Source organism: Trichoderma reesei (genome assembly GCF_000167675.1).
Source record: "Trichoderma reesei QM6a unplaced genomic scaffold TRIREscaffold_17, whole genome shotgun sequence".
NCBI lineage: Eukaryota > Fungi > Ascomycota > Sordariomycetes > Hypocreales > Hypocreaceae > Trichoderma > Trichoderma reesei.
Genome location: NW_006711164.1, coordinates 360,996 through 374,547, shown reverse-complemented (window position 1 = coordinate 374,547; position 13,552 = coordinate 360,996). Strand labels below are relative to the sequence as shown.

General features: G+C 53.4%; 4 protein-coding genes across 4 annotated transcripts; 1 reads left to right on the top strand and 3 right to left on the bottom strand.

The window, feature by feature from the left end:
- Positions 1-903: 903 nt before the first annotated feature.
- On the bottom strand, positions 904-1,840 carry TRIREDRAFT_66041 (uncharacterized protein; the record flags this gene model as incomplete). Its single annotated transcript, XM_006967358.1, has 2 exons — positions 904-1,370; positions 1,438-1,840. Coding segments are annotated over 2 exons (870 nt in total), but the record flags the coding sequence as incomplete, so codon positions are not given.
- Positions 1,841-4,721: 2,881 nt separating this feature from the next.
- TRIREDRAFT_65948 (uncharacterized protein) lies at positions 4,722-5,582 on the bottom strand (the record flags this gene model as incomplete). Its single annotated transcript, XM_006967357.1, has 1 exon — positions 4,722-5,582. One exon carries the CDS (start codon positions 5,580-5,582, stop codon positions 4,722-4,724), a length of 861 nt encoding a protein of 286 aa, XP_006967419.1.
- Positions 5,583-8,020: 2,438 nt separating this feature from the next.
- TRIREDRAFT_80181 (uncharacterized protein) lies at positions 8,021-10,168 on the top strand (the record flags this gene model as incomplete). The annotated part of the gene is made up of 1 exon (XM_006967469.1): positions 8,021-10,168. The coding sequence occupies one exon, from the start codon at positions 8,021-8,023 to the stop codon at positions 10,166-10,168; it is 2,148 nt and encodes a 715-aa protein (XP_006967531.1).
- A 983-nt stretch (positions 10,169-11,151) lies between these two features.
- TRIREDRAFT_109779 (uncharacterized protein) lies at positions 11,152-12,702 on the bottom strand (the record flags this gene model as incomplete). Its single annotated transcript, XM_006967356.1, has 1 exon — positions 11,152-12,702. One exon carries the CDS (start codon positions 12,700-12,702, stop codon positions 11,152-11,154), a length of 1,551 nt encoding a protein of 516 aa, XP_006967418.1.
- Between the last annotated feature and the right edge of the window lie 850 nt (positions 12,703-13,552).

Here is a 13,552-nt window from a genome sequence, read left to right as displayed (position 1 = left end):
CGTGGAGACCTTTGAGGTGGTAGAAGCCTTGGACGTTGTGGAAGCCTTGGAAGTCGTGGAAGCCTTAGACGTTGTGGAAGCCTTCGAGGTCGTGGAAGCCTTCGAGGTCGTGGAAGCCTTCGAGGTCGTGGAAGCCTTCGAGGTCGTGGAAGCCTTCGAGGTCGTGGAAGCCTTGGAAGTCGTGGAAGCCTTAGACGTTGTGGAAGCCTTAGAAGTTGTAGACGCCTTTGAGGTGCTGGAAGCCTTGGACGTCGTAGAAGCCTTGGTGGAGCTGCTTGCCTTTGAGGTCGAGGAGGCCTTCGAGGTTGTGGAAGCCTTGGAAGTTGTAGACGCCTTGGACGTCGTGGAAGCCTTGGACGTCGTGGAGGCCTTGGAAGTTGTAGACGCCTTTGAGGTGCTGGAAGCCTTGGACGTTGTGGAAGCCTTGGTGGAGCTGCTTGCCTTTGAGGTCGAGGAGGCCTTCGAGGTCGTGGAAGCCTTCGAGGTCGTGGAAGCCTTGGAAGTCGTGGAAGCCTTAGACGTTGTGGAAGCCTTAGAAGTTGTAGACGCCTTTGAGGTGCTGGAAGCCTTGGACGTTGTGGAAGCCTTGGTGGAGCTGCTTGCCTTTGAGGTCGAGGAGGCCTTCGAGGTCGTGCTCACCTTAGAAGTCGTAGACGCCTTCGAGGTAGTAGAAGCCTTGCTGGTGCTTGAAGCCTTGCTGGTGCTTGAAGCCTTGCTGGTGCTTGAAGCCTTGCTGGTGCTTGAAGCCTTGCTGGTGCTTGAAGCCTTGCTGGTGCTTGAAGCCTTGCTGGTGCTTGAAGCCTTGGTAGTCGAGGCCGTTGTCGACGAAGCCGTGGTCGAAGAGGCCGCAGTCGTGCTCGAGACCGTCGACGTCGTGGTGGTGGTAGTAGGAATGGGATTGCATCCGTACTGCAGCGCGTCGAGCGCCCACTGGTTGAACGAGGTTCCGTTGATATTGTTGACCAAACCACGTGACAAATCCCACAGAGACAATCCACCAAAGTGCGGCCTGTCCTTGTACTGGCAGACCAGGTTCTTCATCGCGATCGGGTCAATGTAGCCAGACTCATTAGGCTCCTGGATAGCGGGAAGTCCAATGTACAGCTTGGCCGACTTGCTCTTGGCGCTGCCAGCAATCACAGCCTCCCAGTCATCGTAGTTGAACTTGTCGCCGGCGGTGTTGCCAGGAATGGCGTCACAAACCGGGTTGTTGTAGAACTGGATGAACAGCTTGTCAAAGGCCGCCTGCTGGATCATGTCCTTCATGACGAAGTACTGAGGATTAGTAGGGCACTGAGGAGCACCGGTTATCAGCATGGAGGAGTCGAGAGAGCGGAACGTCTCAATCATCTTGATGTAAGGCCCGTTGGCTATTGTATGGTCAGTCTTCTCAACCAATGACCGAGGGATCGAAAAAGTAAAGGGGTCAAGCCTTACGAAAGTCTGCCTCAATATCAAAGTCGAAGCCATCGACAGAGGTGGGGAGGCCCGTAGTGATGTCGTCAAAGGGGCGAGGGCCCGTGTAGCTCGCATTGTAAGGACCAAAAGCATTGTAAAGGAATGTAGCAAAGTCGGTTGCTGTTCCGTTGTCTCCCACGAAGTAGTTGGAAGTCAGAGCGTTGTATACGCCTCCGATACTCAGAATAACCTTGACACCTTTGGACCTGCAGTAAGGAATGTCTGACTGGAGGGACATGCAATGGCTCAAGAGCTTCGAGGGCAAGCCAAGGTTGCCCGGATAAGACTCTGCCCAGCAGTTGGGTCCAAAGTTGAGGCTGGGATACCCAGAGGCATCAGGAGCACCGTTGACAAAACCAAGGGTGATGGAATCAACGCCACTATCACAGTGAGGTCGAAGGCCTTCGGTGGTGGTGTATTGACCCTATACATTGTCAGCGATTTGGCCGGTCATTCAAGAAGGATTTAGAGAGCCGGCTGCGAGACACGTACCCAGTAGCCGTTGAGGAGGCCAACGGCCGCAAGACCAGCGGAAGCGGAAACCATGTTGAAAGGACTGACTGGCTCGATTACCTAGAAAAGGACTGTAAGGTGGCCGAAGCCTGAGGGACAATGAGTGTGGTGATGATCAATGATCAACGAAAGGACGCAAACGAAACCGTCTGCAACTTGGCCTAGGAACCGAGCCGTCTCTGAGGTTGACAGAGTTTGAGTTGATGAAGAAGACAGAAGGAAGAAGAAGGAGAAGAGAGAATAGGCAAACGGCTCGCAAGCCGCCACCCAGGTTTTAGCTGCCCACACTTCTTCGGGCTTGACTCTGAACTAACAGCTCGGCCCATTGCCCAAAGTGCTTCATCGTGGACTCGGCCATTTCCCTTCTCGGCCCTCCCTAGGGCCTCACCTCACTAAGCCCACCTGATTGCACCGCGGGACTGGGCTCATGTGCGCGTTTGGTCTTGGCTCAACTTCCGGAGTAAGCTATGACAAGAGCATGGCTAGGCTGCCCATGCATACACATTTGCGGCCTTTGGACGGCAAGCCAAACGGCAAGATGGTGGGCACATCATGGCGGAGGACACATGGGTTAAGCGGCCAACGCTGCAGAATCCAGGAACAGGCATGGCGGTTTCTGCATCTCTAGAGCCGACGACTCAGCCAACAGCCACCATTGGTCACGACTAGGAATTCCGGCCGAGATTGAGCAGCTCAGGATGTGTATTCCCGTTGTATCCGTAGACAACGACGCCTGGAGTTGTGCGGTCTTTTTGCACGCAATGGCCAACACGGCACACGGCTGGCTGCGTACGGACCGTTGGTCCTCGCAACCAACAACTACCTTGCCAGCTGTCAGTTTGATTGGCCGCTTGTAAGACTAGGTAGCAGTAGTGCTTAGAACGCAGTGATAGTTCCAAACTCACTGCAGCTGAAGGCCGAACCTCTCCAATAAGGTAGGCATGATCCGCAGAAGTACTATATATCGGACCATCAAGCACCAGGTTTCACGAAACAAAGGTCATGTCAACTCGGCTCGAGCGTTCATCAGCATCCCATCTGAGAAGCCATCGACGCCGCTCATGGCTCCTCTCCAGGACCCAAAGACGGGAAAATGCGACGTGAAAGGTAAGAGGTTCTGTCTCGCCTATTAGGTTCCCGCGATGGTGTGGCCGAGAGCGTATTCAGCGAAGGATCGGGACAAGGGCTCGCCCACCCCGGCGTAAGTTGGCGAATCACAGCGCTGAGCGGCAGCAGAATGGGCTGTCTTCGTTTGCATGTGTCGTGTCGGGATCGCAGCCCCTGCTGGGCAAGGCTCCGTCTAGTGCGTGGCGTGCCTCAGTAGACTGCTCCTAGCGGAGGGACGAAGTGTGTTTTTCTCTTGCTCCTCCGGTAGGGCTAACGTGAAGCCGTCCAATTAGGAAGCCCACTGGGCCGCTGTCGACGCCGCGTTCCTGAAAGACGCAGGCGCTTAGATCTCGCAGGACAGGGGGGGCCTGAGTTCGGATTTCAGCCGGATTGTCCAGAGACTTTCCTATCACGAGCATGACAGACAGACCATCCCACGTGTGCGGGCCAGGATGAAGGCTTTTGTGACACGGTGGCGGCAGGAACTGAACACATACACGTACAGTACTGTGCTCAACCTTTGGTTGGCATCCTGGAAGCCCTCAAATCCGGATATACGATTTGCGAGTAGTAGTCAGCCGGGGTAAACGCTCGACTCCCTCGACAAGCTGCCATCGTCTCATCACCACCATCGATCATGCATGGTTCCTTGGAAGTGGGCTTCATTTCAGTCGGCCACTTCCACTTTGGGCGGTTGCTGTTGGTTGGCACTCAGGCAGCAGATGCGGAGGTCGGAGAACGGCGGAGCATCTGCTAGGCTGGAAGCGATCGAAGCGAGGCGCGAGGCACGAGGCACGAGCAATCTTTGATCCAGGACCGTCAGATTTTTTTTTCTTCCTCTTCTCCCCTTCAACCTCATTACTAAATCACGATACCAGGTCCACACCCTATCTCCAGCTCTTGCCTCTGACGTGACAGCACCTACCTGCCAGAAATAGCCATGCCCTCCTGCCATGATTTAGGTATCATTACCTAAGCATAAAGTATCTTGCCAACTTGCCTCGTTCTTGGGAAAAAGATGTTAATGTTAGTGCTCTACCTGTACAGCATCATGCTCTCTCTCGGCCCATACTCGGGTATCTCGCCAACAACATCCTCAGGCTCAACATCACGCCGTGCAGTACCTAGGTATCATCAGCAGCAGCTCACAAGCGCTTGATAATACTGTGGTGCGCTCTTCTTCTGTTTCTCGCCCCTTGCAGCTGCATGCAAAGCAAATTGCGTCTGCACAGGTCGCAGCCCATACAATGCCGAGTGCGAGCGTGCCTGCGTCGCCAAGACACACGATTGGATCTTGCAGACAGGGGACCCTGGGCCGGAAAATCTCGAACAAGGCTCGTCAACCTGCTGCTACGTAACATTCGCTGTGCTCTGTCAACTACATTTCGGCCGTTGCCTCTTTAATCGATATGGCAATTTGGATTTAGGCATCTCCGTGCCGTCTTCTGGTTTGAGTCACACTTTCTATTGCAGGTACGGGCCTTTTGTTTTCAATGTGTCATGGTGAATTATTCTAAATGCAGGTAATCCTAGCATACTCCGTTGTGCTTTTAATACAAAGCTGGGAACACTCTATATCTCAAAAGACCATTCACAGTCACCTCACCTCACAAGCGTGAGGGATACTAACATGACGTGACCGCTCAAGCGGTGTCTAGCACAATCACCTCGGCTTCTTCCTCTCCAATGCTCTCCACTATCAGTCGGTCTCCAATGTAGACTCCCTCGACAAAGGCGCCATCACCCTCAGAGAGTTCCGCGTCCTCTCGGCCGTCGAGCCGAATCCTGGCCTTTCCACCTTTGAGCATCGGCAGGTGGATAAAGACCTTCCGCTGGTTCTTTTGGGCAGCGCCACCTCCAACCGTCCACTCAAATTTGCCCTCCGGCGCGATGATGCCGGCACCCATGACAAAATCCGCGTGAATGGGAATGGTGTTGGGGATGGTTGGCTCGGCTTCGGCTTCTTCCTGCGCGGTAGCATCCTCGCCTGCCTTGAGGGGGCTGAGGATCTTTACAAAGTCCTTCCTCTTGTCCTCGTCCGAGAAGTGACGGGTGTGATATCGTGGGGTCAGTCCCCTCTTCCAAGGAATCGCCCAGATCTGCAGGAAGTGGACCGTGTCCTTGTTGTGCTCGTTGAATTCGGAGTGGGCTATGCCCGTGCCGCCTGTGGTAAACTGCACATCTCCACGGTGCATGCGAAAGAATTTGTCTGATTGGCCCCCTTCTTTGCCCTTGGTGAGCATAGAGTCTCGATGGGTCAACTCTCCGGACAGGATGTAGCTGAAGATTTCAAAGTCCCGGTGAGGGTGCGTGGGGAATCCACTGTTGGGCTGGACTCTGTCTTCGTTCAGGACCCGTAGGGACCCAAAGTGCGTAAACCGGGGATCATGCCAGTGGGCAAAGGAGAAGCTGTGGTAAGTGTCCAGCCATCCTAGTGAGTTGTGACCCCTGGTTGAGGACAGGTGAGGCGTGATCTTGGCCTGTCGGAGAATTGATTTCGACATGTCTGTGGCGTTTCCGAGAGCAGAGCGGTTGAATGTTGCCGTTGTTAAAATTGTGGCTGATGTAGAAGCGTAATGGTTGAAAATGGCTTTGTAGTAAGATGATGTGCGATGCTCCGCTGATGATAGGAAGTAGTAGATGAGGGTTGAAATTGAAGCAACGAAAATTGCAAAGGCGAGAGAGGACCGATTCATTTATACTTGGCATACGAAGAGCACACAACTAGCAAGCGAAGAACACAGAATTCTTCAGAAGACAAAAGCAGAGAACAGGAAGCCTCAAGATATACATTGGCGAGAAATTTCTAAAGCTAACAATGGGCGCGTGAAGTCTGTCTGCTTAGAGTTTCGCCGCTTTGGTTGTCTCATTATTACTAAAGCTTTGCTCAGCAAGTCAACAAGCCAGATGCGCTAAAACCCCAATGTCAAAGGATTACGCTAGCCTTTCTAATGGGCTTCGAATTCGGTATTTGTTCGACTCCCATTCTTCCCACAGAAGCATATCGATGAAAATGGCACAAACCTGAAGCAGAACCTCAAGTGGGTTATTCCAAATCTTCTACGCCAATTCCCGGAGCTGTAGTGATTGAGGATCTAGATTGATGACTCACGACCACCTTGAGATCGTCAAGGTACGGATGCTGCGAATAACCTGTCTAGCTGCTTACTAAGTCACCAAATCAAGTCAGTTGCAGGCATCTCCAAAAGAATCGCTTCCCACTCATGCACTCCACATATTACGCCTGAGATTTGAATGCACTTTATCTGAATGGAAGGTTCAACCAGGCATACCTAATGTATTGTGAATGGTAGGTACTGATGACTACAAAACACATTGTTTCATTCGAAAGTGAGATATTGCGTGACACTGGATGCAGCACAACCCCAGGTCCTTTAACCGATTCGTCTATATGCAGTTGTAACACAACTGCTTCCCAATAACCACTTCTGATGCCCAACGCATACACGCATCCCAATAAGTGCCGCTTTATACAGACTCTCAGTCGACGCTTCTGACTTATTCGAGCAGAGATTCGTCACAAACACCTCCATCTGTCAAATGCAAATTCCAGTGCTTCCTTCATGCCTTCCATGAGCGAGAAGAAACCACCTTGATCTGAACCCCCACATCTCTTGTGATGCAGCAGATTGATTGGCTCGATAACAGATAAAGTGGGCCACGGCCAGCTCATCGCCAACTCAGCCCGGGAAGGAAGACCTGGGCAAAAGCGAGTGCGCTGGCAGGAACCCCTCGCGGGCAGTTGTGCTGCACTGCTTAAATCAGCAATAATCCCTCCGTCACACAAGTTTTATGCCTTCCATCCATTCAATCATATTCCTCTTCTACCCATTCCTATCCTATCCTATCCTATCCTATCCTCTCCTCTCCCAGCTCTTCACTGCTCTTCTGAGGGCTTCATTGACAGCTTCAGCTCTATTGGCCGGTCCGTCTACGACCCTTGCCACCCCCCAGCCACCCGAATTTGCGGGCCTCCGGCGGCAGCCTGCGCCACCCGTTTGCTAGGCCTTCACCACCGAAGCCCGACCCAACAGGCCCCGTACAACGCCAGCCAGAGGCGACACGGGCGATTGGGTTGCCCTTAAGCAGATCAGCAGAAGATCATGCATACGAGCATCATAATCCATTGTTGATTCTCGAAATCAGCCTCACCAGCTATTTTTATACTTTGCCTTTGACTCTTGTGAGGTCAGTCCTGGGACACATCTCTTATGCAAGTTTTTGCCTGCAATGGTTCTCTATATTCGGCGCCGCACCGTCCAATGGAACAGCTCCCGTGCGCTGCGGCGCTTCATGCATCTTGCGGTGGCTGGGACACCCTCCTGCGTCAAAATCCCAGCCCTGTTTAAAACCTAGCCAGACACCTGGTATCCCATTCCACACCGATACATCTTCTTCCTCACTCTTGCATTGCGTGCTGCACGACCAATTGGTCAAACTCTCTCTTAGCGCAGTTGACCTGCGTCGAACATCTTGAGAATGAGTTACCAAGACACAGACCGTGACCATGCAGAGACATCTCGTATGTTAGCGCAGCTAATCAGCAGCATCAGCAGCATTACACACTCGCAGCGCACTTGCTAACATCTACTTGCACATAGGCTGGCGGTCGTCAAATGCTCGCTATCAGCCCGTTCCCGACAGCGAAGCCTCCCCCTCAACACGCCAGAAGCGCCATCAAAGCGGACGAACGAAGCGCGCCTCCCAGTCGAGTCGACGGTCTACCCGCCAATCCAGCATCCAGACTGACGATGCCTTTGATGGCACAGTGGCGCCGCTGAGAATCATCAAATCGCGATCGTCCGAGTTGCAATATACGGACCAGTCCGTCCCGAAGCCACATACCGGACCTGCGGGGTACCATGCCATTGAGCCGGAAGAAGAAGACCCCATAGTTCGCTTTGACGAGGCTCAGTTGGCAATGTTTGCTGCGGACAACGCTTCCCGTATGCCTAACATTAAGGATGAATTGGCTTTGGCGGCAGGAAGAGTCACGCCGGGAGTGGACGACACGCCGTACATTCAGTATGCTCTTCATGCCCTGGTAGGCGGTCAGAGTACCTCGTTCCCGTCACACCTCGTCTCTCACTCCTCTGATGGATATTCCGATCGCTATGAGCCGATGCGCGGCTTTGACGAATCCGCAGCATATACTTCACCCGTTCAACAAGACCGCCTCACGAGAGACGACGACTATGAAGACGCTCAACCGCCTCCTCCCCAAGGGCCTCCAACCCCTGGACAGCTTCCGCGACGCAGCACAGCCTCCTTCGACCCAACTGGAGCAAGTTCTTCACGATGGGTTCCTGTTTCCAAGAACATGCAAAAGGATCTTGACCCCCACGGTAGAACACTTCAGCCCCTCAATTCCAAACCATGGATTCTACGAGTAGTCTCGATGACACTCTTGGCTATATTGATTCTCCTTATGATGGCGGCACTCATCTTCTCAGCCAGGTATTCATTCGCGCATTCTGGCCTGACGCCATACCCAGGCAGCATATACTCGGGCCAATACTTTTTATTTCGCATATTGCCGCAGTTGTTAGCAGTCGTCATCTTTATCTACGCGCAGAGCATCGTCAAGGCTTCCTTGCGCATTCTGCCTTTCACTGCAATGGCTAGCGAGGATCCACGGGCGAGATATTTGGCCCCTTTTCAGAGACTCTACCCTTCCTCGTTTCTGCTACCCCAGCTCACTGGGCCGTGGCAGTTCAAGATTTTCGATGTTGCGACGTGGTTGGCTATATTCACGATCCCATTGCAGAGCACGGCTTTTACATGCATCTTTGTTCATGACAAGTGGGTTTGGGCGACTGTCCGACCAGTTGTATGGGCTCTTGTAGGATTATACGGAATCCTACTACTGGCGACAGTCATTCTGATGGTGTACTGGTTCGTACAATGGACAGGTCTTACTTGGGACATTCGATCAATCGGAGACCTTTTGCCCCTATTGAACCGCAGCAACATCATGTCGAGCTACAGACGCAGCGATCTCGCTGAGGATGCCAAGGTGTTTAAGAGCCAACTGCGCGAGAGATGGTTTGATCGACTGGGATACTGGAAAGCTGAAGATGCGACCGCGGGGGGTATCTGGTACACGATTGGGGCGCCGCCCGACCAAGACTCTGGAAGTGCGCCCGGTTCGATGGGTAAACGAGTTAGCAACGACCCGTCAATCGACGTGAAAGAGGCGGCGCTCGGTAACTCCATGGAGAACGCTCGCGGCAAATATCTGCCGCTCCCCCTTCGCAATGGCCCGCTTCTCGCTTCTATCGCGGTCACTTTCCTTCTGCTGGCAGCTCTGATTGTAGTTTCCTTCCTGCCACAGACACGACTCGAAGATGGCTTCTTGCCAGGGTTGAATGCAAGACCTGACCGCAATGCTTTTTCTCCCGCCAACTTTGTTTTCAGCTTCGTACCGGCTATGGCTGGCATGGTGCTCTTCCTGCACTTCCAGGTCTTTGATCAATCACTGCGCATTCTTCAGCCGTGGGCCGACCTACACGATGTAAACGGTTCTCCAGCTTCAAGATCTCTGCTGGCGGACTACGCAGCCTGTCTACCACTGCAAGTGACATGGAGGGCACTGCGAAATGGTCACTGGAGAGTGGCCGTCATATCACTGCTGGCAACGCTTTTTATTTTCATCCCAGTTCTCGGAGGCGGGCTACTGATGGCTTTGACGGGCCCCAACAGGACGGTCCGCATGTATCCCAGCATGCCAGTCTTTGGTGTCCTGCTGGCATTCCTGGTCCTCTATGTAGGCGGACTTTGCTTGATGGTGCCCGGCCGACGCCAATTCCTCCTCCCTCGACCCGTTACCTCAGTCGCTGGCATCATCAGCCTCTGCTCTGCCGAGGAGCTCATCCAAGACGCCGCATTTCGGTCCGTTCGAGGTCGGAGGGACCTTGAGAACCGACTCGGAGTCGGACGCGACGACTCCCGGGACGAGAGCTCGTGGTTCTTTGGCATTGTGCTAGGAAGGGACCGGCAACTGGCGAGTATACGGCGCATGAACAATTTTACGGAAAAGTTGCCAACTTCTTCCAGATCCATGGCATGATGATTTGCTTTTGTATTTTTTTTCCCTTTTACCTTTGATTGCATTTACTTCTGCCACTTTACCTTGTGCTTTTTTTCGCTGAAAGAACGGACAAAATGAGCATGGCGTTTTGGGCACGATGGCATGGCTTTTCAGCATGCAGATGGAGTTTCAGAGCTCTCGCGATTTGACATTGACGATGTGTACGAGCGACAGGTACATGACACGCAATGGGTTTATATGAATGACGAGTATACAACGTGGAATGTGGATTGCATGGTGGCTGCAGATGGTTGGAAGACGAGACGATGTACAGAGTAATGCCAAAATGATACCAGTTAGACGTGGCTTAAGATTGTTCGATTTGGTGAGAAACATGTGTGAGATGTGAATGTCTTGGTGGTTGCACGGAGGAGACGTGTTTATACGGGGACGCAATTCCTGGGTGCGACCATCTCAACATAGGTATCTTAGGAACTCACCTGTGGAATGGAAGCTTGTTGTTTTCGTGTTGTGAGTCTACAACATGAAGAAATGACAACTACAAGTGAGATGGTAATACAGATGCATTGATAGTAGATTGTAGTAAACAGAATCCGACACCTCCCCTTTAGAACCTGAACTCCTTATCTATGCTACCGTAGACCCTCAAGCCCAATTGTACAAAATTTGAGATAAAAAAAGAATGGGAAAAGTACAGAGTTGTGGTACAGCAGATCGATAATGAGTGTCCGTGGTCCCGTTGCTTTGTGTATAGCACAACGGGATGAAGACTGAGCAATGGATGCGATGATGATACATGTAAGGTAGGTAGGATAATGAGCGTGATGCTCGAACAATGAGTGTGAAAATCGAGTGCATGTAGATGCCTGAGCCTGAGTTCTTTGCGCCATCCAAGATGCCAAAAACAGAGAGAGGAAGCTCCATGTACGTTGAACGGAAGAGCAAAAGAAAAAGAAATTACAAGATACTACACTGGACTGGAGGATGACAAAAAAACATCATCAGCGACTCCGTCGTCCAAGCATCCTGCTCAGCACCAGGTCAGCCTGCTTCGCCACCAGCGGCGGCAAGCTGTCAATGGTGTTGGTCCTCTTGCGCCTCCTCCTCCGGTCCTTGGCCGCAGTGGCCGCCGCGTCAACAAAGTACTGCTCCTGCTGCTGCTGCTGGCTCTGGGCCTGATGCAGCGGAGTCTTGGACGCGGAGCCCCTTCGACGAGAGAGGATGCCCTCGCTGCTTGTGTTGGGGCTCTGACTGCGTCTGTAGAGGCGGAAGAAGGAGAGTGTGGGGGAATCTGTGGAGCTTCTTGAGGAGGAGGAGGAAGAGGAGTCATTGCTGTTGTTGTTGTTGTTGTATTTATTGTTGTTGTTACGGCTGCCATCTTCGTCGTCTGAATCTGTGTCGTATTCAAAGACGGAGCGAGGGAGAGGCTCTGGGGGTGGACGAGTGGGCAGCTTGGTCGAGGACGCGCATGAGCGGCGGGTTTGGGGTGGTGCTGGATGACACGGAGCTGCTGCTTCGGCATGACTGAGATTATGTGCTCTAGAGGCCATGGCAGTGGATGGGTGATGAGATCGCGACGAGTGCGGCGGCAGAGCTGGTAGCGGCGCGGTTGGCGGAGGAGTAGGAGGAAGAGAATAGGGGAGTCCCATGGGGCTGGCCGGCCGCGAGCCGTGACAAGTCCCGGGGCGCTGGAGCGACGTGAGGGATGAGGCCGGGGAGAAGCGTCTCGGGCGGCGGGGGCTTTCTGAGCGATGATACTGCGATGCAGCCAATCTTTGGGGTGGAGGAGGCAGCGGAGGAAGACATGTAGGAGGAGGAGGAGGAGGAGGAGGAAGGGCCTTTTGGGCAGGAGGAGGGCAAGGGGCGTCTGTGCTGCTGCTGCTGGTGGACAGTTGGGAGCTTGAGCTCTTCCTTGTGCATGTGCCTGATGATGGGATAGTGGCCATCTTGGGGAACACAGAGTATGTTGGCGATGGTTTCCGGGGTTGGCTTGGGTGGTGGTTCCTCTGGTCGTGGTCGGAGAGCGGCCAGGGGGTCTGTTGAGGGGGAGCTGGTACGGGACGTCTCTTGATGCGCGGGGGGGCGGCGGCGGCGGTGATCAAGGCCGGATAGTCCTTTGCCGGCACAACAGGCGGAGCGACGCACAAGGCCTCGAAAGAAGCAGACAGAGATGATGATGATGATCCCGCCATTTCCACAGTCTCGGTCTGGTAGACTCCGTGTAGAGGGTGCTGGCCTGCCTCGAGGAAGCTGTCCCAGAGCTCGCCGGAGTGAACGTGGTACCGGAAGTCGTCGTCGTCTGTGGAGGAAGAAGCCTCGGAGTCGTAGGTGCTGCGGTCGTCGACCAGGCCTGGCGGGGGTGATATAGGAGCTGCCCTGGGCTCGTTGCTGCTGTAGGGGGTGCGGGAGAAGACGAAGGAGGAGGAGGAGGAGGCGGAGGAGGGTGCCTCGCTGCGAGGGTAGGAGTAGTTTGCTACGGGGTGGTATTTCGATACGAGGATGGGATGGGCGAGTTTGGTTGTTGCTGTTGTTGTTGTTGTTGTTCGCTCCATTGCGGCCTCTGCCCGGGTGAGTTCGTGGTTTTCTTTTGCTTTCTTCTCTCTGTGTAAGGCCCGGGATGCAAGTGGACGTGGACGTGTTGTTATCTTGTTGTCGAGAGTGCTTGAAGGCTGGAGGAGGGAGATGAGGGGAGTAAGAGGGAAGCTGGTGGTTGGGAAGAACATAGGTATGTCGTTCGTAGGGAGATTCTATGTGAATGAGGGGGGGGGGGGCAAAAGGAAAACAAGGAGCAAGGTGGTATGATATACAAATAGTCTCCAATCCACAACCTGGAACAAGAACTCGTAGCAAAGTTTTAGAGATGTACAAGAAAAGTGGTGGTAAACAAATGCGAAAAATCAACAAGACATGCATTGCTGAGGACATGCACCCTCTCGATGAGATGAGACATTTTGCCTGCGGCGGCAGGCCTACCATCTCAGTTGTAGTAGGTGGTACAGATTCTTTCCCTTACCTTACTGTACCACCACCCTTCTTTTGCCTCTCCCCCCCTCTTCCTCTTCCTCCCTTTTTTACATTCTCCTCCTTCTCATGCTCAATCGAGAAAGGACGTGGCGTCGCAAATGTCTGGGTTTGACCCTTGACACGGGAAGCATTCCTTGCTTTTGACGCAGCAAACATGGACATTCTGTCCCCGCTCCAAGCGGGCGTCGCGTTTCCTTTCTACCTTACTCTACTACAAATCTTGCCTCTCAGGGATGGGGGGAGATGCTTGGTTGTGGATTCTGGTGGCTTCTCTGCAAGCCACTCCGGAAGTGCTTCTTTTGCTCTCCGGGGGTCGGGTTATGCGGGTACCTCGTTTGCATTCTGGCGGCGGGCTCGCCGTGTGGCGGGAGGGCGGAG